Source organism: Macrotis lagotis, chromosome X, assembly GCF_037893015.1.
Source record: "Macrotis lagotis isolate mMagLag1 chromosome X, bilby.v1.9.chrom.fasta, whole genome shotgun sequence".
Classification (NCBI taxonomy): Eukaryota; Metazoa; Chordata; class Mammalia; order Peramelemorphia; family Peramelidae; genus Macrotis; species Macrotis lagotis.
This window is the reverse complement of record NC_133666.1, coordinates 384114149-384140631: the sequence shown is the minus strand read 5'-3', so window position 1 is coordinate 384140631 and position 26483 is coordinate 384114149. Positions and strand designations below refer to the sequence as shown.

General features: G+C 35.8%; 1 protein-coding gene across 1 annotated transcript in view; it reads right to left on the bottom strand.

The window, feature by feature from the left end:
• Window positions 1–26483, bottom strand: part of PHLPP1 (PH domain and leucine rich repeat protein phosphatase 1) — a 294885-nt gene that overhangs the window by 65956 nt on the left and 202446 nt on the right. Inside the window, 5 exon segments of the mRNA XM_074202041.1 lie at window positions 5951–6046; window positions 7601–7661; window positions 11398–11600; window positions 17540–17770; window positions 18336–18482. Coding sequence (XP_074058142.1) covers window positions 5951–6046; window positions 7601–7661; window positions 11398–11600; window positions 17540–17770; window positions 18336–18482 — 738 coding nt within the window.

The window sequence follows — 26483 nt, the reverse complement described above, 5'->3', positions numbered from 1 at the left end:
TGCCTTCTGTTGGGGGAATGGGGGAGAAAAGGGAGGAAGAAAAAAATTGTAAAATTAAAAACTTTGCAAAAATGATTGGTTAACAAGTTTCCATTTTAAACTGTATCTTTTCCTTCTATTATCTATATTACTTTTAAAATAACATTATTTTAGATTTAAAAAAATTCATTTGTCAATCTCTATTCCCTAGCATATGCTCTAGTTTTTAAAGAACCATGTGATGCTAAGAAATACGTATATTTCAATGTCATTCAGATGATATAAGTAATTCAGATTATATTTTCTTAAAGTTTGTCCAGTTCTACCTTTTTCTTTGTGTTTAGCTTTCTCTTCATCCACTTCTGAATTAGCAACATTAAAATCTGAATTAGTAACATTAAAATCTACAATTATTATTCAAAAAATGTATATAGTTTTCTCTATGTTTTTTCACTTCAAGACTCAAATTTTTTCTTTGCTTTTGTTTCCCTACCTGGCAGTGTTTGGGTAGGATAGGGGAGAAGCTCCTATTTTGTTTTAGTTTGATACTTTAGGAAGGGAGGAATGGAGAACAGTTACAAAATTAAATATATCTCAAATCTGCCCCATAAAAGACTCTAGTGTTGGGAATGAAATTCATCTACTCTTTTTTATTTTGATATCTGAAGTTATTTGCAAGCTTGGGCATGTTTTTTTTCTAGTGATGATTAGAAGTAAAATAAAAGAAAACTCTTGGGTGAGAAGACAAAAAAAATTCACATTTTAGTGGTATATGGCTTCTATCACTGTGATAATGAATAAAATCAGTTGTTGGCCATAAAAATTAAAAACTAGAGAAAAAATATGGGGAATAAGTTAAGTTAGTATCAGCTAACTTAGTTCAATTTAGACAAAGAACACTTAACTTTTGTCAATATTATAGCTGTATAGATAGAAATGGATATGTAACATACATATTTACGTGTGTATATATATATATGTATATATATATATACATATATATATATATACACACACACACATACACACATATACTCATACCACATTCTTCATCTATCACCTGATTTCCACCCCCAAGGGAGTACATTTAATCAGGCAGAAAATGTAACCCATTTGACACTGGTTTTCAATACAACTTAACTTTTACACTGAATTTTAAAAAATATTCTTACTTATTTCGCTATTTCCCAATTATATGTAAAAAAATTCACATTCATTTAAGAAAATTTTGAGTTAAAAATTCTTTCCTTTCTCCTGCTTATCCTCTCTCAAAATGAATTTCAACACTGAGATTTTATGTGCTACATTTCTAAGCTTGGGTTTTGCTTAGGATTAGTATCTCTTAGCACTTACCCCACTTACTCACAAATTCTTTCCTTTCTCCTGCTTATCCTCTCTTAAAATGAATTTCAACACTGGGACTTTACCTCACATAATGTGCTATGTTTCTAAGCTTTGGTTTTGCTTAGGATTAGTATCTCTTAGCACTTACCCCACAGAGTTGTTATGAGGATAAAAATGAGATAATATTTATAACATGCACTTCCACACAGTGCCTGCACATAGTCTACATACTCTTTATCAGTTGCAGGTTAGTGTCCAATTCTTTGTGATTCTAAATGCGTCATTTGATCCTCACCACAACTCTTGGAAAGGCAGTGCTGTTACCATACAGCTGAAGGATCTGAGGCAGGCAGCAGTGAAGTCAACTGCCTAGGTCACACAGCTAAGAGTGACTAAGGATAGATTTAAAAGCTGTGTCACTCAGTTGATTCTGAGAGCTAGAATGTAGGTAATGAACTCCATGACTATATTTCAGATATCATAAAGATGATACCTGGGAGACTCTCCTGAAGTTAAAAGAGCTGGTTCTAGGTACTTAAATTAGGTGCAGATTTTTATCAGTTTGTTAATGATAACTTCTTAATATGGGGGACCTTTAATCAGAATTTTTCCCAAAGAGATATAATCTTAAATTTATTTTCTGTTAATGGAAAATCTTTTAGGTTATTAATGAGATGTTTACAATAACTTTATTTGGGAAACTCTACAGGTCAGATACTAATGAGCTCTCCAAAAGAGTTATTAAGCAAGAGGGGGGGGGGGGGCAAGGATCTCATTTCCAATAAGCATGGAAAACAGGAAGAATTTTGCAACCACCTTTATAAGTGGCCAGTACTGCTTTTCTATGATCTAAGTGCATTCTGGTCTTCATTCTAGAAGAGAAGGCAGAGGCTGGAGAACTGTCTCTCCATTTTCAGGTTATCAGGAAGAATGAAGTATTGCTTTAAAAAAAATGAGAACAAGCTTCAATGAGAGAAGAGAGAACAAAGTCCTAAAGAGGTACAGAGAAATACTGGCCTATAGAAGGAAGGACTTTTAAAGAGAAGAAGGCAGATGTGGGAAGAGAACTGCTCTTTAAAAACAGTGGCTAAGGATAGGATTCAGATTACTGGACCCCAGTTTAAAATATGGAAATGACATGCTTCTGGCCAGAGATGGAATGTACTTTTTGTTTTTTCTTAATACTGTTAAGAATGAATTGGGGGGGGGCGGGGGCTAGGTGGTTCAGTGGATAAAGCACCAGCCCTGGAGTCAGGAGTACCTGGGTTCAAATTCAATCTCAGACACTTAATAATTACCTAGCCATGTGGCCTTGGGCAAGGCACTTAACTCCCCCATTGCCTTGCAAAAAACCTAAAAAAAAAAAAAAAAAAAAAGAATGAATTGGGGGCAGCTAGTTGGTACAATGGATAGGCCCTGAAGTCAGGAGAATCTGAGTTCAAATCCAGCCTCAGTCATTTAATAATTACCCAGCTGTGTGATGTTGGGGAAGTCACTTAACCCCACTGCCTTGCAAATCCCCCCCACCAAAAAAATTGCCTGGAGTCTTGCAAAACTAAGCAAAAGGATTTTCTATTGAAAAAGAAGAGAAAAAAGGAGAAAATTCACTCAAACTACATGGATGGGGATAAAATATATGTTAATTTTTGCTAACCCCTAACTGGAATTTAGCATTTTCCTTCAGTTATATTGTGGGCAACAAATCACAGAAGGAATAAGCTTTACCAGACTATGGGGGACCACAAAATTAAAAAAGGTTAACTTCTATGACAGTCAGAAGCTACAATGTAAGGAAAAAGAATAGCAGTAGAGACAACCAGAAACTCACAAATATCAAAGAAAAAAGTAGCAACTAACCCCCTTGCTTTGTATATCTATGCATAAATGCATAATATATGAGTAATGAGCAAGATGAACTAGACATCCTGGCTCAGAGGAGCATATTTTCCATATAACTAACATCTGGTGGGATGAGAACCATGACTGGAATATCTTTCTAGAAAGGCAAATTGTATCCTATTTAAAATGAGGAGATTAGATGAATAAATAATTGTGTAAAGCCATCAAAAGCTTGGCATATAGACATCACATTATCATGATGAGGGACTTCAATCACCTGGACCTCTGTTGGCGTTGACTAAAGAAGGCCCTATAAAAATTCCATGACTTGTTTTAATGATATTTTTAGCTTTTAAAAGGTAGAAATAGTGATTGTCATTTTATATTTGATTCTTACCCACGAGGAAAAAGAATAAAAATAAGAATCTGGGAGGAAAGTGAACAGTCCATGTTAGAATTTGTGATTAAAGAAAAGAAAACCAGATTTAGGCTGTCAGGAAGGGATGAGCAGATTCCAAAGGGTAAAAGAAAGGATAAAAGAGATCCTATGGACTAAAGTTCTAAACAAGTCATTGGCGTAGAGTGGGGGCAGGAAACTCAAGAATGAAATTCTAAAAACAGAAATTTAAGGGAAAAAAATCTTATGAGAAGGAAAAAGGGAATTTGTTCAAAAGCCCAAAAGGGAGCTCTCCAATCAACTTAAATTTGAAAAGATATGTGAAGATAATATCTGAGCACCGATAATGGAGGAAGAATCCAAAGACTTTTGTTGGAATTCTAAGACTCTGAATTAACTGAAACTGGCCAGGAATGCCAAGAACTAGAAAAAAAAAATTTTCAGAAAATTAATGGTAGAGTATCAAGAAGTCATAAGGATTATTCTTATGGTGGGTGATAAAACAATATATGACAGAAAGAATTGCTATATCCTTGTTTATCTTGTTTTCTCTACTTTTGTTTGGAAAAGAAAGACCAAAAATGGCTCTTCGAGGGTTGGGAAGATAGTAAAAAGGTAACCTAAATGCCCCTGATGAATTCAAGTCACTGGGTCAGATGCAATACATCCCAAGGCACTAAAGGAAATGGTGGATATGATTGGAGAAGAGGAAAAACTAGTGAGGATAAGACAATTCTGTCCAAGGAATAGAATCAGGAAGGATGGATGAAAGTTGCAAAAAGGCAGATTCAAGCTTGAAGAACTTCCTAATAACAGGTGCCATCCAAGAGTAGAATGAATGGCCCTAGAAGGGAATGAGTTTTCCCTATTGGTGGTCATGAAGCAAAGGCTGGCTAACTGCTAGTATTTTGTAGAGAGGATTTTTGTTCAGGTACAGGTTTGCAGTAGGTAACTTCTGGAGGCTCTTCTAAACCTGAGGCTCTGTGAAATGTCCTTTGTCCTACTTAGCAAAACTATTCTCCCTTGATTTTACTATATATTAAGAGGCTACAAAACCAATGTCAAAGCATGTGTTTAAAGAGTTATTGTAGTAGTAATAGTACGTTGCTTCACATATACTTTCCCCCAAAGTAATAAAAGCTATAAATTTTAAGGGAGCTCTAGTTAGGAGTACAACTGATGAACAATCTATATAGAAGGAATTTGATTATTGTAGGGATTCATAAAGTGACCTTGGCTTTATCAGCATTCAGTTGAACTTACTCTCTGCCTTTTGGTCAGGTCAACTAAACATGTATATTCTATAACTATTTAACCCTTTAATCAAAAGTGTGGTTTTATTCCCCCCCCACAATCTTTTTTATTTTTTTTAGGTTTTTGCAAGGCAAATGGGGTTAAGTGGCCACACAGCTAGGTAATTATTAAGTGTCTGAGACCGGATTTGAATGCAGGTACTCCTGACTCCAAGGCCGGTGCTTTATCCACTATGCCACCTAGCCCCGGCCCCCCCCCCCCCCCCCCCCGCCAACAATCTTTAAGGATAATTCCCAATATAAAAGTTTCGATGAAAATCACAATTATACACTCCCCCCTCAGTGCTATTTTCATGAAAGAATTTGGTTCTCTATCACTAAAAGAACAATCATGGTTCCATAAATTTTCTCAGGCCTAATGATCACTGGACAAGAGTAGAAAGGGACAGAATACACTTTGGCATACCTAGTTCAATATCCCCAAAATATTGTTATGCATTTTGATAACAAAAAATAAAGGATATGTCTGATTTTTTTTTGTGGACACTGGAGACCACACTGTCTTTTTTATAAATCCAGCAGATCACTTCATTAAAGATAAGGGAGATTAAAAGAGAAAGCTGAGAAGATTAAAAGAGAAAGAGAAGAGGAAAAAAAGGAAAGGTCTCTTAGCCCAGATTTCATATGAGGAAAAATAAAGCAACTGAAAATCTGTGAAAAAATTTTTTTGAGAATATTGAAGTAATGGGCGAGGCAGTCATTTGTTAGTCAATTTGTACAAATGGCACATGGCAAAAAAGATCAAGATCTTATAGCTGGTCCCATCAGGTGGCTTGAGATGTCTTTGAACATTCCATTTGGCTCATGAGATGAAATAAAAAATTTCCACTATGTACTAATCCTGCACTGTTTTAAAATGTCTGGCTGAAATTCAAAGCCACATTCTGTTTTTCACTGCATGAACGTAAAGAAGAAAAAGTCAAACCAAGTTTATAGCCCAATGATACCACATGAGGCAAATGACACCAAACAAAAGATGAAAACAAGCTTTTCTGTCACAGGAACAAGGTATACTCTAAACTCAACAGTTCTTTCTAAGTGACTTCGAGTTTCAGGATTGATCCTTTGGTCTACTTACCGAGCAGGGAGCTCGTGGATCTGGTTATGACCAATGTCCAATACTTCTAACTTACGACTCTCACAAACCCACTCAGGCACACTTTCTAGGTGGTTCCTACAAATAAAGACATTTGTTTTTTGTATGTTAGGATTCAGTCTGTTTTGGTCCTAGGATCAATGAAATGGCAAAGAATCTCTTCTTTGAAGACAAAGTTCTGTGTTTCAGATCTTAATGTGTGAAGTATATAATTAGGAATAAAAAAGAGAACAAAACTTCCACATAAGTTTTGAAATTAATATTGATAATGCAGTTTGTGTGAGCTGCTAAAATTCTGAGATCAGAACTGACTGAAGAGCTAGAATTGCCTAGAGAGGCTTGCTCACAATAAAAGGCAAAGTCTGTTTGATGATATCACCTGGGTGATAGGTGATTACAAAATACAGAGATCCATTATTTTAAAAACAAAAATGCCAGAACTCCTCCATCTAAATGAATTCTCTCCTTTAAAACAATCAGTATACAAGTATATCACTGATGCTACTATTTAATATATCTTTGGACCTGCTTATCTAGAATTGCCTTTAGTCAGTTTATGAAACAAAAGGAAAATTAGGTGAATCATATTTTATATGTAAATATAAAATTAATTTAGACAATCTATATAACCTGGACCCTATTCCCATATGCTGTATTCTCTTCAAGAAGCCCCAGATTCTAGAACTCATTTTGGTAAACTGAATATTATACTTTTAAGTGTTACCTATACTTAAGTACAAACTATAATTATACTTATAGAAATATTACACAATATTTTCATATTTATTTATGTTATAGTCAAATATATCTAAGTACATGCATGTTTATAGTAAAATCACAAATACCTCTATGCTTTAGGATCAACTTTTCCATATCATTCCTTTCAAGTGGAGAAAGGTGGGGATAAATGCCACAGTTCAAGTGTGATTCTGTGCCCAAATAATATTAAACTTTCCTATTTACAAATGGAATCTGGGTACTGGTCAGAATATATCATCCAAATCTTGATTTTAGGATCCTTTGCTAAGAGACAGAACTAAAAATGCCACAAGTGATGGACAAAAATGCAGACCAAGGTGGGGGAACATTATTCAATATAAGTATTTGGAGTATATGAGAAATCATATAGTCTAATTTTTTTCTTACAAAGGTGAAAAAAAAAATTTGAGGTCCAAAATGTCTCATGCAAAGTGCTAGTTTACTGGCAGAACTGAGGCCTCCTTAAGCTTCCCAGTTCACTGATCTTTTCATCACATTGTACAGCCTCTCCATTGTTGGAGCTCTACTCAAATGATGCTCAGTCAACTGATCTGGGAAGAATCAGACCAGGTCATCTATGTCTACTTTTAATTAGTCAGGATGAATCACTACTGAGTACAATATTAATATCTGGGCAGTGACAAATTCTTCTTGGGATACTCATGCCATTATGATTGGAGCATTTTAATGGGTAGATAGCTTAGGCACCCTTTTAAAGCCTAAATAGTAAAAATGGTGAAACAACATTGAGGTTTCACATGCATGCTTTACATTCAAGAGAATGTTTATACAAGAATTCAGCTGGAATTGCTTAAAGAATTTTCAAACAATTTTACCTCAAAGCATTCCAATTCTAGCACATTGACTCCTTACCTAGAAACATCCATGAATGTCAGATGATTTGGAACTGGGTGAACATCGAGTTGCACAAGTTCTGGGCGGGGGGAGAACAAAGACAAGAAAATGCTATAAAATGATACAAAAAAATCTGTTAAGCATCATATTCCCCCCCCCATGCGTTCAGTTTAACTTTGACACTACAAAAAACTAAAGGGATCTTTTGCATTCAATCATGATTTATATTGAATAAGTGGTTTTATCACTTTTCTTTATTCATGCATCTAGATTTTAGCTTTCCATCCCCTTTCTCTTGACGTGTATGATGGATTAACAAATGAATTCTATGCATCATTGACATTTTGAATTTTCTCCCTAACAGTCTACATAATCTACCTTTCTGCTTCTACAATTATTGTTACAATCAGGCCATGATCAGGGGACCATTATGAGATGTTAAAGTAAAGAGTTAACATTGGGGAACAGGAAGGAAGGGATGAGACTTGGCCATCATTTGCCAATGATGATCTCTCTAGCCAAATCCAGTGTCCTTAAGTTGAACCTCCCTAAGTCACATGATACTGATGAGTATCTTGCTCTTTGGGTTCCATGATACTGCGATCCTTTTGTCCCAATTCCACTCCTATCTCTTCTTCGCTGCTTTCAGTGAGGTCCATTCTCATGATTTCAATGATTTCTTATGTGTCAAAAATATCTCAAAATGCATCTATGGCACTCATTGCTTTCACTAAGCTTGATTTCTATTCAAGAGTCTGCTGAACAATTCAACCAGGATGTTTTATTTCTTTCTACTCAAGAGATCACAAACTAAAGACATTTTTTTCTCCCATAATTCTGTGCTCTTCCAAAAATTCACCAGTTCTGTCAATAATAGTCATTTCTCCAGTCACTCAGGCTTAAAATCTGAACCTTGAGTCTTAACCTTTATATCTATCTTAGGTATGAATGAATTGTGGTTCACATTATTGAAGAGAACTCCCATACTGATGGGATCAGAGACTCATCTGAATCCTGAGGATCTCAACCCCCATGCTCTCCCCTTTTCCAACCCCACTGGTCAAAATCTCTCTTCATCTCCAAGGTTCAGCTCATGAATTGCCTCCTTCATCACCACCCATCAGAGAGCAACTGTTCTCTCCTCAAGCTTTTCACAGCAAGTATAACTCAACTTTTATTATTGTCTTATCCTCCCATTAGATAATAAATTGATTTCAGGCTGGGTCTGTTTTCTCTCATTTTTGCAGGCAGAGGCCCCTGCATGTATGTAGAACTAAATCCATCCTTGTTGCCCCTTTCTATGTCGCCTGGCACAGCCTTGGTGAATAACTGGATGACTGCAATACCTAATTCTTTTTTTTTTTTAGGTTTTTGCGAGGCAATGGGGTTAAGTTACTTGCCCAAGGCCACACAGCTAGGTAATTATTAAGTGCCTGAGGCCAGATTTGAACTCAGGTACTCCTGACTCCAGGGCTGGTGCTCTATTCACTGTGCCACCTAGCCATCCCTGCAATACCTAATTCTTGACTCTGGGCTCTCTTACTTTAAAAAAAATAACCTCACTATTCAAGTTGGTTGAATGATGTCAGAACATTACTGTAATACTGCTTTTATCATACTACTTCCCTGCCTAAGAGCCTACATGGATTCCTTAGTTTCCTAAACTGAGTTGAAGTCCTCAAAATTTGACCCCACCTACTTGGCCAAGTCTCATCCCTTCCCTTTCCCCAATGTTAACTTTTTCCTTTAACATCTCATAATGGTCCCCTGATCATGGCCTGATCGTAACAAGCTCATTTCTACCTCTACGATTTTATTCCTATTCAGATGGAGTAGCAGGTGCTTAACACATATTGACTAATTGGAGTATACCCCCCTCGTTCTCTATCCAAAGCTTAATCATTCTTCACTGTTCATCCCACACTGGTTTTGCCCTTTTCTGCATTTGCATGTTACATACATACATACATATATACATGTATATATGCATACATATATACATATATACAAATACATATATATGTATATATATATACATATATATGTATTTATATAGTTGTCTATTCTCCTATGGTTTCATGTCTTTTTTCCTTCACAAATTGTAAGGTGTTTGTGGACTGAAATCTAGCAAATATCCCCCCCAAAACCTAAAAAGTTATAAGCAAAAACCAAATAATTTTTTAAAAGAATTTGTTGAAGTGACTAATTTTTCTATTATTTATTTATTTGTTTGTTTTTTTTGGGGGGGGGGTTGCAAGGCAATGGGGTCAAGTGGCTTACCCAAGGCCACACAGATAGGTTATTATTATTTAGTGTCTCGAGGCTGGATTTGAACTCAGGTACTCCTGACTTCAGGGCTGGTGCTCTATCCACTATGCCAACTAGCTGCCCCGCTAATTTTTTTTTTTAACTGAAAGGTCTGAAATTTTCACTTTAATCAACTATATTGAGATTTTTGTTTATTAGAACAGCTACCATTTTAAAACTATGAGCCAGAAATATTTACTAAATGTATGAAACTGGGTTATTGTGAAGGTGAAGTGAAATGATAACGTCCTTTACAAACCTTTATAAAAAAAACACTATATAATGTCACCTCATATAGTTATTACTAAATCCTTTTGAATAAGTTTCAAGAGTAGTCTTATTTCCCGACATATTCCACCATACACTTTCTCTTCTTTATGAAGTTCCAGTTACCCTTTGTACTAAAAATTGTTTCCCTTGATTCAATGGAAAGCTTTCTGTACTTATCTTTGGAGAGCCTGGGTTTGAATACTAGCTCTGTCACATACTCTCTGCATGATCCTGGGTAAAATTAGTTTGGTTGTCTAGGATTCAGTTTCTTCCTCTATAAAATTAGGTTAAGAACCCTTGGACTAGGATCAGGAGGCTCTTAAACTATTTTTGCTGTGGACTCCTTTTGGCAATCTGGTTAAGCCTCAGGACCCTTTCTCAGAACGTTAAACTCTATTGAAATACAAAGGAAACCAATTATGCTGAAATATAGTTGTAATTTTTTCCCATCCAAGTTTATAGACCTTCTGATATCTGTTCATGGTTGAGTTCTGTGAATGTCCAGTTAAGAATTCCTGGACTATATCATCTCCTGTATTGATATACAGATTAACTAGCCTCTCTTTCTAGTTAGCTAATAATAACAATAAGAATATATTTACTTAACATTTTTTTGATTTGCAAAATGATTAAATGATTTGTTTAATGTCACACAGTTATTCAATGGCAGAGCTGGAATTCAAACCCAGTTGTTTTGACTCTCTTTACTAAGAGAGCACTCCAAGTGCTGAACCTTGAGTCTTAACCTTTATATCTATTTTAGTATGAATGAGTTGTGGGTTGCATTACTGAAGAGAAGTCCCATACTGATAGGACCAGAGATTCATCTGAATCCTGAGATCTCAACCTCCATGCTCTTTACCAAGCCATGATGCTTCATCTATGTAATTAATTTGCTGCTATAGAATATTCCTGCTCTGGTCCTCAGAGACAAACTCACATATTTAAGTACCAAGCAGCTCTAGTAGAAAACTAGTTTTTCCCCTCTACACCTCTAAGTAGTAGAGCCATATCAAAAGATGAGATTACTCCCTTCAATAATTGCAACAAAATAATACAAGGAACAACTTTCCTACCTCTTCCCACCAAAACAGGATTTCCCCATCTCCTTTCCCTGTGTCTTAGTTTCATGTAATATTTGCATTTCCACGATAGCAGAAGATGGGCAGGGACAGTGCTGGAGGATAGGAAGCACAGGTAGCAGAAGGACAGACATTGGTCCTTCTTGTTTCACTTACCATTTGAAGAGGCATAAAGTGCTTTTAGCAAATAGCCACAAACATTGAGTGCCACCAACTGGTTCCTTTCACAGTGTAGAACTTCAAGATTGCTGAAAACTGTAGCATCCAAATCACCAAGTTTATTATCTCGCAAGTCTAGTTGAGTCACATGTGGAAGGAAGTCCACCTCCTGTACCATCAGCTTCCTAATTACATTCAATCTTAGAGGGAGAAGGAAGATGATTCAAAATAAAAATGGCATTTAACTATCACATTATATATATATATATATATATATATATATATATATATATATATATATATATATATGTATATGTATACACACACACACACACACACACACATATAAACCCATTCCCATTTTAATGGTGCCAGATATTTAAGGCTTACTGTGAAGTTATTGTCATAATTTCTCCATTTTCAACTATCTGGATTGGTCTTAAATGGTTTACATTTTTTCTGACTGTCCTCATATTGTAATTCACTTTAATTCTGAAGGTACATTCTTGATTAATATATTATTTTTATTTTTCCAATTACATGTTATTAAAGTTTTTCAACATTCATCCACTTACTTATAAGTCACACATTTTTCTACCATCCTCCTTTCCCTCATCAAGCAATCTGATAAAAGTTGTACCATGTAAATTTGTATTTAACATATTTTTATATAAGTCATTTTATGTATGAGGAATTAGGACTAAGGGAAAAGAAAGAAAATCATGGCATAGGAAGGAAAAATAGAAGAGAAGTTTTAAAAAAGTGAATATAGTATTCATTCGATTCTGTATTTTGTTTTTGTTTTTTTCTTCTGGATTGTCTGAGATCTTTGAACCGCTGAGAGGAGCCACATCCCTCATAGTTGATCAACTTACAATATTATTGTTAATAGACACAATGTTCTCTTGTTTCCTGCTCCCTTCGCTCAGTATCAGTTCATGTAATTCTTTCCATGTTTCTCTATAGTATGACCATTCAAGGTTTCTTATAGAACAACAGTACTCCATAACATTCATACACCTTGTTCAAACATTCCCCAATATCAGGGCATCCCCTCAATTTCCAATTCTTTGATACTGCAAAAAGAGCTGCTATGAATATTTTTGAACATTTTGGACTTTTACCATTTTTTATGATTTCTTTTAAATACATACCTAGTATTGATTTTGCTGAGTCAAAGGTTATGATCACTTTTATTGCTCTTCCATATTGCTCTTCAGAATGGCTGGATTAGTTCACAACTCCACCAACAGTGCAGTCATTAATGTTCAATCTTCCCACAACCTCTTTTTTTTTTTAAGGTTTTTGCAAGGCAATAGGGTTAAATGGCCTGCCCAAGGCCACACAGCTAGGTAATTACTAAGTGTCTGAGGCCAGATTTGAACTCATGTACTACTGACTCCAGGGCTGGTGCTCTATCCACTGTGACACCTAGCTGCCAGCCCCTAACAACCTCTTAAACATTGATAATTTTCCTTTTTTGTCATCTTAGTCAATCTGTTAAGTGTGAGGTAGTACCTCATAGTTGTTCTAATTTGCATAGTTGTTCTAATTTCCTAATCAATAATGATTTGGATCATTTCTTCATATGATTATATATAGCTTTAACGTTCTCATTTGAAAACTGCCTCTTTATATCTTTTGACCATTTATCAACTGGAAAGTGACTTATAACCTTTTAAATTTGATACAATTTTCTATTTATTTTAGAAATGAGACTTTTATCAGAACCCCTAGTTGTGAAAATTGTTTCCCAGATTTGTTTTCCTTCTAATCTTGACTACATTGGTTTTATTAGTACAAAACCTTTTTAATTTAATATAATCAAAATCATTCATTGTGATTCGTAGCGTATTCTATTTCTTGTTAGTTCATAGATTTCTCCTCTTTCTGTAGATCCAATGGAATAAAGTATTTCTTGATCTGTTAATTAGTATTGCCCTTTAATTTTGTACTCATTTTGACTTATTTTGTTATAGGGCGTGAGCTGTGGGTCTATTTTTCAGTTTTCCCAGTAGTTTTTGTCAAACAGTGAGTTCTCATTCCAGAAGCTAATGTCTTTGGGTTTGTCAAACAATAGTTTACTATAGTCATTTACTACCATTTCTTTTATACCTATTCTAATCCACTGGCCTGTTACTCTATCTTTTAACCAGTACCAGGCAGTTTTGATAACTGCCACTTTATAGTATAAATTAAATCTGGTACAGCTGGGTCACATCCTTTGTATTTTTTTTTTGATGGTACATTCTTAAATACAATGGAGAGAATTATAACTGGACAAAAATTAGCAATATGGACTCCATCTGAAGTTATTTTAAGAGGATCATATCACAGATCTGATTTATTTCAACAAAGGAAAATCACTGATATCATATGGGAGACAAAAGGAAAAAAAAAACCTGAACTATCTGGAATGACTATTACATGCTACAATAAATATTCAAATCCAAAACAAAACAATTAGGGGAACAGAGAGGTAACAATCAAATATCTTAAAAGACCTTGGATGGGTACTTATTCCAAATCTCTCAGTTTATAGTTTAAAAAAACAAAACAAAACAACTGAGGCCCAGAGTGATTAAATGATTTACCCAAGCTTGCATAGGTAGTAAGGAGCTGAGTCAAGATTTGAATTCACATCTTCAGACTTCAAGCTTACAGACACTGTGCAGTTGGATGAAGTAAGCATAAAAGTGTAAAAAAGCTAAGACATAGTCTCTTAGCTGGCTCAAGGTTGGAAATGGGTTACTGATGCTATTTGCTGTCCCTAAGATTTGTTGGAAATGACAAAGTTCAGAATGAACAGAAATATGGCATACAAAGGGATAATGACTAGAGGTCATAGGATAAAGAATAATATCTAAGGATGGAATGTAATTTATAGAAAAAAAATCTTGCTATATCTATTTTTCTTTGGACAGGCTATGAAATGTGTCCATGGTCACATCATCAGTAGGTATCAGAGGCTACACTAGAAAACCCAGGTCCAAACAAGCAAAATCTATAACAGAAAAATTAGCTAGCTCACTGGCAGAGGTGCCTGGAGAAGAGATGCCACAGGACTTTGGCCACTGAGATACAAAGGAGAATTGAGAATACTGACCAATATAACAAAATGATGTATTGTTACAAAGATGAGTTGAACATTCCCAATTTCTACTTTGCTATATACCTTCTTTGATATTACTGAGGCAACAAAGTTTCAAGATCTTCTCTCCAAAGCAACTCTCTCCTGGAATGGCAGGAACTCAATAGAAATTATGTAATGACCACTTGAGAGGAAGAACGTTAAACATTATCTTCTTCACTTCCATTCATCAAGATAAGTCAGCCTTCCTGTTCAGTGAGTTGCAATGATGAATGGAAGAGAAGGTAGAATGTGTCAGGGTGCTCTTATCAAGTGATTATACCATTAAGTCAATAGAAAAAAAGAGGAAGAAAAAGGATGTGTACTTGGAATCAACAACAGGAAAGCACAGATGACAACAAAGAGGACCAGTCTTTCCATAAGTGGCCCAAAGATATCCTTCCTCTTTTCATTACGCATACAGAATGTAAAATAAAAATCCAATTCTAATGGACATTTCCAAAGGTTTCCTGCTACACTGCTAAAACTTATATATAGGCAAGAAAAAGACTTCAATTTGGATAAAAAAATGTCACCAGAAATTGAAAGTTATCTTCCAACTGATATTTCAATATCTTTGATCAGTAAAGCATTATTTATGGGAAGTAATAGTGTTCAAATACTGGACCTGATACGAGGAGACCTAACCTTGAGTTGTCTCTGTAATCTCAGACAAATAACTCTACCTCAAGGGGCCTCAGTTTCCTCAATTATAAAAAAGTGAGGGGATTGAACTAGATGGCTAAGACCCTTTCAAGATTTACCTATAAATATATGCTAAGGTATCTTATTGAAAACATATATAATCACAAACAAAGTAATAAGTCTAATGAGATGAAAAAGGAAGACCCATAAACTTTAATGATATTAACATGTCTCAAAAAGGAATTATATGATGAACAGGATTTTCTTTCTAGGTCAAGTACTAGTTTCCATTTTGTCTATTTACTAAAACACAATCCCCCAAGATGCCATTAAGACCTTAGAGTTTCCAATTCATTTAAATGGCATACTGACAAGAGTACACCAGAGAATTTTAATTTTTTGAGGGAAACAAGGGATATTCAACATCTGTTGAAGATTAACCAAAGAACTACCTTTCAGTAGTTCATAATTTCAGTATGTGATTGTGTTATATTCATTTCTATCACATTCTGTAATTTGTGAGATTTTTTTTTGGTTGCTGTTATTTAGTTATACCCATAATTTCTTTCTTATTTCGGAACATCATATCTTTGCAGAACAGATTGTCCATGGTTGCTAAGATAAAAAGCAAAGTAACACACAAAACCTGATGTGAAATAGGAAATGAGACTGGCATTGATTAAACAGATCTGAGAAGTTGTTCAGAGCCCCACAGACACACATTTCATTAGGAAGTACCAATAATTATATCAGAATAAAATAAAAACATTATTTTTCTTTGAGTTACTTTTTAGAAGCAACTAAGTTGTTACCTGACAACTTAATAAATGATTTCTTTTGGTTTTGGAGCACTGTGGAAAAACTGCAATACTAAGGGACATGAACCTAGAAAATGAGGAACTCTGAGCTGAGAGTCAAAAAAGGAAGAAATATGAAGTGATATCCACTGAGTTCTACCCATGTGACTTAGGACAATTTCATTTAGGTCTAAAGTTTCTTCCCTGTCTCCAATGAGGAAAGTAAACTAGATTAATTCCTACCGATATCAGTGAAGTAAAAAAAAAGAAAGAATTTGAGAAAACATTTGGGAGAGAAAATATCATAATAAGATTTACAATGAGGATCAAGAAAACAAAAGGAAACAAACTTGCAAGTTGTTGTTTCTAAAGTTAGGAGATAATACTATTATGGACATCATTGTAGTAGCTAACATTTATACAGTTGACACATATATAAAACATATATACAGCTAACATTATTATTATTATATTCATTTATGCCATTATTAACAGAATGAGGAAATTGAAGTAGAGGTTCCATGGCTTGACTAGGGTCAAATGAGGCAGAATCTGTATTTAAGTCTTCTTGGCTCCAAGTTCATTCCTCTATCCATGCAGCTATTTCCTCCAGGATATAGATTAAGCAATTAAAAACATAAAAATCAAAAGAAAGAGCCAGAAAATAAGTTCCTTTTTGGATCTATCATTTGAGATGCCAGTTAGATTTGTATAGTGTGGATATCTAGCAAGGAGTTTGAAATATAGTACTAAAGTGCAGAGAATCATCAGGGTTGAAGATAAAAATTTGCACAGAAGCTAAGAGTCATTTACAAAAAGTTGAGTCAAATTTATGAGAGTATATGGATTAATGAATTGAAGATGACAACTAAGCAAGAGATGAAGGTCAAGGCCAGTCTTGGGAAATAATCTTTTAGGGTGACAACAAGGATTGCAAAAGAATGTGAATGATTGAGTAGCTTAAGGAAGGAAATTCCTAGTACATGCTAGACAGTAGTTGTTGAGTGCTTTACAGACAATATCTAGTTTGATCCTTTCAATAACCCAGAGAGGTAGAGATCGTTATTATTATTATTGCCATTTTACAGATGGGGAAATTGAGGCAGATAGACACAGCTAGCAAATGTCTGAGACTGCATTTGAATTTAGCTCTTCTTGACTCCAGGCACATTATTCTAGCTAAGTAATAGAAGGAAAAGGGAGACACTTGCAGATTCCAAGGGAAGTTGTTCAAGAAAAAGGTCACATTCAACAGAATGGATAAATACAAAGAGGTCAAAGAGGATAAGAATTGTTTAAAAAGGATTTTCCCAATAGCATAATCACCTCTAACACATTATTCTATTTCTGTCCTTGTACTAGACCATGTGCAAAAACAGAAATTGGTCCTTTGCTACAATTAGCCTGTTTTGTTTACAGCAGCTGTCACTGAATAAAGTTGTGGGAACTTCCCAACTAAGCTTAGTAATTAGCTTTAGGAGAACAATCTACCCTAAAATACAATATAACAATTCAATTAGAAAGTTACAAAATTGTTAGCTTTTGTTAGCTTCTATTAACTGGTTACCTTAATTCCACATGCTTAATGTGTGGCATTCTTCTTAAAGCCTGCAGGTTGAGATTCTCCATACAATTTCCAGACATACAAAGTTTATCTACAGCAGTCAGTTTCTCCAAAACCTTTGGAATGTCTGTGAATTCATTGAAGGAGAGTCCTAGGTAACTGAGCTGCTGAATATTCTCCAACTCAGCAGGAAGGGACTGAAGGTAGTTACCATCCAACAAAAATGTCTGTAAGCTATTCAAAAAGAGAGAAAATAGAAGTTTTTTTTTTTTTTATGAGCACATAACATCAGCACAAGTAATAGCTCACACAACTGGTAAAATGAATCATAGTTCACCCAAGGAATTACAAATGGGTGGAGTATGAAGGAGTGAGGCACAAGAGAGAATACAGTTACAGATAAGCCTTCTAAACATCTGTAAAAATCAAAACAAAACCAAAAAGATGAATAGTTTTCCTGACTTAGGTAAACATAGCTGGGGACAATATTTGCTAATTGTGGCAAGAAGCCCAAACATCCTCTCCCTCGCTAATGTAACACAGACAACAGAAGAAAACTTAAGACCACCTACTCAGAGATTTTCAGTTTTACTAAAATGACAAAAGTCCTGCATTTTATTTTTCAGCTATTAAAATTTTCAGCTATTCAAAGTTTTCTTACTGGAGAAATTTTCCACTTTGTCTACAAAATTTCCAACTGCTTAACTAGGAGCAACAGCACAGTTTATGACAAAGATTGAGTATCAAGCAGTATGAAACCTGTGTAGAAAGGTCATGGGGTGGGGCTCTCTGAACATACTTGCGCATATCTCCTGCTGCAGCTGGAACAGTTCGGAGGGCATTGCAGGATACGTTCAGTTCTGTCAAGGTTGGGATGTTGCACACTGCCAAAGGGAAATCTCCGAGATGGTTATTGGAAAGATTAAGGCTCTTCAACTTGGAGAACCTATAGTAACCAAAGTTTTTGAAAAAAGAGGGGGGGGGAAAGCTTCAGTCAGAGAATTCTAGAGCAAGAAAGGCCCTTAGAGCTCACCGTGATAGTTTAAATCCTTTGCTTTAAAAGTGAGGAATGAGTGAATAGAGCACCTGCCTTGGAGTCAGGAGTACCTGGGTTCAAATCCAACCTCAGACACTTAATAATTACCTAGCTGTGTGACCTTGGGCAAACACTTAACCCCAATGCCTTGAAAAATCTTAAAAAAAAAAAGCGAGGAATGAATACCCAGGGAGATCAAGTGATTTGCATAGTCACACAGGGGCAGAGTCAGGACCAGTCGGAGTTTCCTGCCCCATTTTTAATTCAGAGTATTTCTCAGAATGTGGCAATCTTATCTCTGTAGAAACTGAAACAAAGATATTATATTATACCTTTTGATTAACTGAGTAACTCTTTTAATTTTGTCGCAGTTATTTGGTAATTAGTAAACTCATAGAAGACAAGGGGTGGGGGGCTAGATGTCCAGTGGATAGATAGAGCACCTGCCCTGGAGTCAGGAGTACCTGAGTTCAAATCCGACCTCAGACACTTAATAATTACCTATCTGTGTGGCCTTGGGCAAGCCACTTAACCCCATATCCTTGCAAAAACATTTAAAAAAAAGACAAGGGGAGGTATTGTCATATTGTAGAAAGGCCAGGTCACCATCCAACGATAACATCTGTTACATAGGGCTTTTGAAGGTTTATAAAGCACTTCACAAATATTATCTCCTTTTATTCTCACACCCTCAGGAGGTAGATGTCATTATTCTCATCCCTATTTTGCAATTAAGGAAATTGAGGCAAAGAGGTACTAAGAGACTAGCCTCGGATTACCAGCCAATAAGTGCCTGAGGCTAGATGGGAAATTAGGATTTACTGACCCCAGGTCCAGCTTTCTGTCCCTGTGCCACTTAAATGACTCTGTCAATGCTAAGGACAAACTTTTGAGCTCCTGTTTTCCCATGTCAAAAAACGGCAGTAATAAAACACACTCCTTTCCAAATGCAATGTCATCTACAATGAAGTAAGAAAGTATATGTAAACACAAAGGCTCATATAAATTAAATCTAAATTCTTTATAGTACCTACCTCACTTTCTCAAGAACTTAAGGAAATCTCTGTGACAAATGTCAAAGACATTGAGTGTCATGTATTCTGAACCATTTTAATAGAGAGTTAAAGTAACATCTGGGTCAAAAGAAGTTAAAGAGGCAAAAATGACAAGTTGACCAAAAGTAACAATGGAGGTTCTTAACTAGCATACTTGCTTTCCCAGGAGAGTCTCCATGATACTCAGGGAATATAACCAGGCTTGAGGTTCCAAAGGAATCATAGTAGATCTAGTAGATAGCATCATGCTCCAGATTAGGAGTGGGCAAACTATGGCCTGTGGTTCAAATTCCTCTCACAAGAGAAGAATGGTATGAAAACTATAAAAACTATATCAGGAAGGGCAGACTGGAACTGGTTCAAGCGCTACAGTTTGCCAACCCCCTGCTATAGGATATCATCTTATGACCTGAAAGAGGTGAACCAGTCAATGAACCAGTGTTAATAATAATGACAACTAACATTGGCATAGTACCTGTCATGTGACAGGCACTACATTAAGTGCTTTAAAATAACTGCCTTATTTTGTCCTCAGAAAAATCCTAAGCAGTAGGTACTGCTATAAACCCTGTTTTACAGATGTGAACACTGACTTGACCATGGTCATCTGGGTAGCAAGTTTCTAAGGCTGCAATTTTAACCCATATCTTTCCTACTCCAGGCATAGCCCTCTGCTCATGAGACCTCAACCTGCTGAACAGCACTGTCTCCTTCCCCCATCTCAGATACTTTAAGAACTAAAGGAAAGCTTTAAGCACATTAAATGGATCTTCTTCTGGAGGACTCCCAGAAGACTCTGCCAACTCATTGTATTATTAAGTATTCTGCAAAACTCAAAGTGATATGTAAATGTGAGCTATTATTACCATTATGACCAGAATCCCTCAGGTTTTGGAAGTTCAGGTTGTGATTTGCTTTGGTGGAGGAAGTACACAAATCAGAGTTAGGTAGCAAAAGTAGGATGGACATCTTATGGTGTGATTCAGTTAACAAAATCCCTAGATGACAATTTTCTAGGTAACTAAAGAGTCAAGAAAGAAGCAAAATGTTTCTGTTGTTTTGTGGGTTTTTAAAAATATTTTTTAACTGGAAATCTTTCTATAATCTATAATTTGCTTTCCTATATTAGTAAACTGCATAGCAAACATAATTTAACCTTTCCTTGATAACTCAGGGACATGAAGATCAGTTAATGAGCTGAAGAACTAGATAATAAAGGTACAATGGCTAAACAAACAAGTTGAAGCACCTACTATATGTAAGGTACTTTGCCATATATACACACACACACACACACACACACACACACACATATATGTATATTTATGGGAACCAAAAATTAAACAGTCCCTAATGACAGGGGAGAGGTGACAGAAATCTGGAAAGGACTAGTAGTGTTCATTAGGCAGTACTAAAGCTGTACTTTGGAGGGAAGTCATACATAACAAAGCAGCTGAGGAAGAGTGCATTTTCTAGGTATGAGGAACCTCTTAATTTCAAAAAGAAGTTTTTTGAGGAATAGCCAGCAGACCATAATATGTGTGTGTGTGTGTGTGTGTGTGTTGGGGTGATGGGAGAGGAGGGCAGGGAGGAAAGGATGGGGATAGTAATAGAAAATAACATTGAAAAGGGAGGTGGAATCCATATTGCAGAAGGTTTTAAATTCTATAGTGATTAAAAATTTTGTGCTCTCCCTAGAGGAAATGGGGAGTCATTAAGGATTTTTTGAATGGAGGGGCAGGGGGAAGGCAGTGGAGGAGGTACATTTCATGATCTAATCTTCACTTTAAGAATATTTGTTAGGCTGCTATGTGATAGAAGAAATTCCGGAGAGAGAAGAAATGGAGGTAGAGAGAAAAATTAGGAGATTACTACAATAGTCTAAAAGAAAGCCTAGTAGGGGGAATACAACCTTTTAGCTCTCCTGGGCCTCATCCCCCAATAAAAACCCTCTAAGTGCTACATACAATTCAAATGCCATTCATGAATACTATCAATGAGCATAATAACAAATATTCAGGGCAAAAAAAGAATGTTCTTCTTCCCCCATATCAAGCAGGTTGGACACATTTGCTAGAGATCAGCTAGGTGGTTCAGTGAATAGGGTGCTAGGCCTGGAGTCAGAATGATCTGAGTTCAAATCTGACCTCTGAAACTTTCCAATTGTGTGAACCTGAACAAATCACTTAACCCTGCTTGGCTCAGTTTCATCATCTGTAAAATGGACTGAAAAAGAAGCAAACCATTCCAGTATCTCTGCCAAGTAAACTGTAAATGAAGTCACAAAAAAACTGAACAACAATAAAAATAAAGGCTGAGCTGGATGGAGGTTGTACAAGTACAAAGAAGGGGAAAGATGTGAGATATTGGCGATGTAAGAGTGACAAAAATTTGGCAAGTGACTGGATACACTGTTTAAGGGAGAAGGAACTTGCATACTTAAAAAAAATTCTGGTCTCAGTTTTATTCCTTATCATTTGTCTCTTTCTGTGAAGTGTGGATAAAAAGTAACATCTGACCTCCTAAATGCTGCATAATGAGGATAACTTTTGGCAAAATTCATTAACAGCCTTCATTACTATCAATTCCTTTACTATTCATGTCTTTTGCAGCAGTGAAGTAGAGCGCCACAACTCATCCCATGCCAGTTCACATCGGTTCAGTCATCAAAAATATTCTTTCTACAGCACAAGTCAACCCCCACCCCACACACACTCCCACTCCCCACTTCAATAAACTGCAGTGACTTCTATCACTCCCAGGATCAAATATAAAGTCCTCTGCTTGGCATTCAAAGATCTTAACCTGTCCCCCCACCTACCTCTCTAGTTTTCTTACATTTTTTAACCTCAACTCACCATATACCCTGTGATATAACCTCCATGCTATTATTCTAACAAGATACTCTTATTTCCCAACCCTGGGCATTTTCAGTAAGTATCCCATATGCCTGAAAAGGTTTTTATTTTAAGGCTCGGTGAGGTGGCACAGTAGATTGATAGCTAGGTCTGGCATCGGTAAGATGCAATTTTTGAATCCAGTCTCGGATACTAGCTGTGGCTTGCCTTCATTTCCTCATCTATAAAATGGTAATAATAATAGAACATACCTCCCAGAGTTGTTCCAAGGAAAAAAGGAGACCATTGCAAAGGGCTTAGCAGAGCACATCATAAATGCTATACAGATTTAAAATATTAATAATAATTATTATTGTTATTAGCTTTCTTAATCTGTTTTCTTCAACTTCCAGCTAAAATACCAAATTCTACAGTAAGTCTTTCTTGCTTCTTCTATATTTTAGTGTCTTCCTGTTGGTTATTTCTAATTGATCCAGTACATAACTTGTTTGCATATAGTTATGTATATATTATCTCCCCTATGAGATTGTGAGTCCTTCAAGAGCAGAGACTCATTTCAGCACTTCCCAGAGCGGTAGGCACAGGGTAGGGGCTTTAATAAATACTTACTCACTGACTAATGTAAGCATAAAGTGATGTGGTAAAAATAAAAGAATAGTAGGTCTGGTAGTCAGAAGATAAATAATGATCACATCACTTCTATGAAAGGCAATCAGTCCTAATACTTGCCCTACACACCTCACAGACTGTTATAGGTAAGTTCGTTGTCATTTATTATCATTACTGTCATTCTGCATCCTCGTTTATATTATCCATGTATACATATAATATTGTTTAAATTATATTACCCCTTAATTTATCTTTTTTGCAAGTTGTTATTTTCTATAAGTGATTGTCTATATATTTTACCATATCAGTTTCCCTCTTACTAGTTGTCAAGATAATTTACTTATTAGGAACATTATACAACAGAATTCTCAATCTTAATTGTGCCATGGGACCTCCCAACACATTCTGGTGATATCCTTCTTATCATAATATTCTTAAATATTTGAGGAAAATTTGAAGTCCAATTTTGGTCTCATGAAAATGAAGATGTAATTTTTTTTCCTCAAACAATATCATGGGCCCCCTAAGTCTATCCATCGATCCAATTAAGAAATTCTCCTTTAGAAAGAAGTATAGAGGGGGCGGCTAGGTGGCGCAGTGGATAGAACACTGGCCTTGGAGTCAGAAGTACCTGGGTTCAAATATGACCTCAGACACTTAATAATTACCTAGCTGTGTGGCCTTGGGCAAGCCACTTAAGCCCATTGCCTTGAAAAATCAAAAAATAAGAGAAGAGAAGAGAAGAGAAGAGAAGAGAAGAGAAGAGAAGAGAAGAGAAGAGAAGAGAAGAGAAGAGAAGAGAAGAGAAGAGAAGAGAAGAGAAGAGAAGAGAAGAGAAGAGAAGAGAAGAGAAGAGAAAGAAGTATAGATAAGGTTTATAGTAGGTAGTCTCTAAAGTGACTTCCAACTCTGAGATTCTGTAATTCTCTTGGAGGATTTAATTCTGCAAAATGGCACTTTAAGCAATGACATATTATTCTTTTTTTTTTTTTTTTAGGTTTTTGCAAGGCAAATGGTGTTAAGTGGTTTGCCCAAGACCACACAGCTAGGTAATTATTAAGTGTCTGAGACTGCATTTGAACCCAGGAACTGCTGACTCCAAGGCCAGTGCTTTATCCACTATGCCACCTAGCCGCCCCAATGACATGACATATTATTCTTTGGATCTTTCGTTTTGCCCAGGTTGGAAGTGTAGCTCACAGGCTTGACTTCACTGTGATCAGCAAAGGAGCTTTAACTTGCTCCATTTTCCCAAATGGAATTGGTTTGTACCTAGTTGGATATCTCAGGAGTCTCTTACCATTCTCTAGGGTTCACCATATTAATGAAGACTTAACATGACCACCCAATCAGTTTTACTCTATGTAAATTCAAATCCCTCCTAACTTAAGTGATCTACCAGTTGAAGTCTTCCCAGAACCAGGAATTACAGATGTGTGCCACTATTTGCAGATTTATTTGTGAACTATGTGGAACTGCTATTTTATTTAATATTCTATTAAATGAACACATCACAAGACTATAAGAGAAAACAGAACTATTCGCTGGGCATTTTGAGGGAGGATTTTTCCAAAGATTTTTAAAGCTCTTCAGAAAAGAACAAAGAGTTCTTATTCCAAAATTGAATAAAATGAATGAATGAAATCAAAGTTATTCCTATCAGTACTCTTGAACATCTTCATAAACAACAGTAGGCAAAGCCAGTAGAGGTGATTGACAGCAAAGAAATGCAAACCTTCCAAAATGCCACAGATGGGGTAGGTAAGATTTCTCTATCAGTTAAGCACAGCTAAGCACTTAGTCTCAGTTTTCATAAAAGTCTTCAAACTCCCTAAATCACTAAAAAAAGGCAGCAACCGGCTCAGAAATAAGAAATGCAACCTGAGAAGGCATAGATGACAGAATTTCTTGGGCAAATTAATCTACACAACCACATTTACAGAGACCATTACCACCTCTCTGAATTATTCAAAACAACAGACTAGAGAATTGAATAAATGAGAGGATATATGTCAAATTTAAATAGATGAGAGCAAGGAGTCCTTGAGCAAGCAGTCTTATTTATACTTCCTTTTTTAAAATTTTAAATTGGTCAACATTTTTGAATGCAGAAAAGAGTGGCACCATTCCTGCTGGCACTGATTCATTGCCAGTTTACAGGTCTGATTGGTACTGGGCTAGCTTTAATATACTAGTTTCTTAAATTCCCAAATCTAACTTTGTCCTAGAGGAGAACACAATGTTCAGAAAAGATGTGTTTGGCCAACAAAGCATGGATTATTTCCAGTGACCCAGGATCAAGATCAGAATTCATCCACCAACATCAAAATTCTGATCTGCTTTGGAAACTGTAACCCACAGCCTTCCTAGACTTCTACATTTCCTTAAATACACACACACACACACACACACACACACACACACACAGGCAGACAGACAGACAGCTCTGTGAACTGGGATACATACTCAAAAGATACAAAGTCCTTTCAAAAATGACTACTTCTTTAAATAGAGAAGGCCCACACAAAATCAGTGCTCTTGTTTAAACTTAACTTATGTGCACAGCGGAGAAGCAATTAATATTTGTTATTTAAAAATAGAGGGGGAAAATAGTATAGAAGTATAAACAGGCACTTAGAAGAGATGTTTCAGTTGAGACAAAGACAGGAGATGAAATACTTCAGGATGACCCTTCTTTTCCCATTTTTGAAGAAGGGGGGGAAAAGGTATGATATGAATATTATCCAATATAGGGTATAGAATTCATAGGATATCACAAAGGATTTTAGCTATATTGGGTTTAACAGAACAGGCAAATTATTATAGTTAGATACAAAACCTAAGATAAATAGGAGCAGGTGTAAAATGAACAAGTACAAATTTTTAACAATTTTATTTTTACTCTTTCCTATCCAAAGTTGCTGTATTTTATTTATCTACTCTATTCATATTCTTGTTTATGTCTGTTACACACTGCATAAGATAGCCCTGATCAATATCATTTGGTAATAGCATTAACCCATGACAAAAAAAAAGTCCCTCATCCTATCTCAAAAGCCTCCTGCATCAAAAAGAAGTTCTTATAACATTTCCTCATTTATTTTTTTTCCAGAACCAATGAACAATGTCAGATGAGGTTTCTCTGGTGTGAAATAAGATAGTGAAAATTTCCAAATAGCTGAAAATATTTTTACATGAGAGAGTGCAGTAAAGTACAGTAACAAAACTGATCATTGAATGAAAGATTTTAGGCTGAAAGGAATTTAGAAAACATCTGATCCAACTTACTCACCTATCAGAAAAAAAAAAAATTAAGAAGAGAGCAGTGACTTGTCCAAATCTTTTTTTAGTAATATCCTTTGACCAAGAAAATATAAAATGATAAAAAG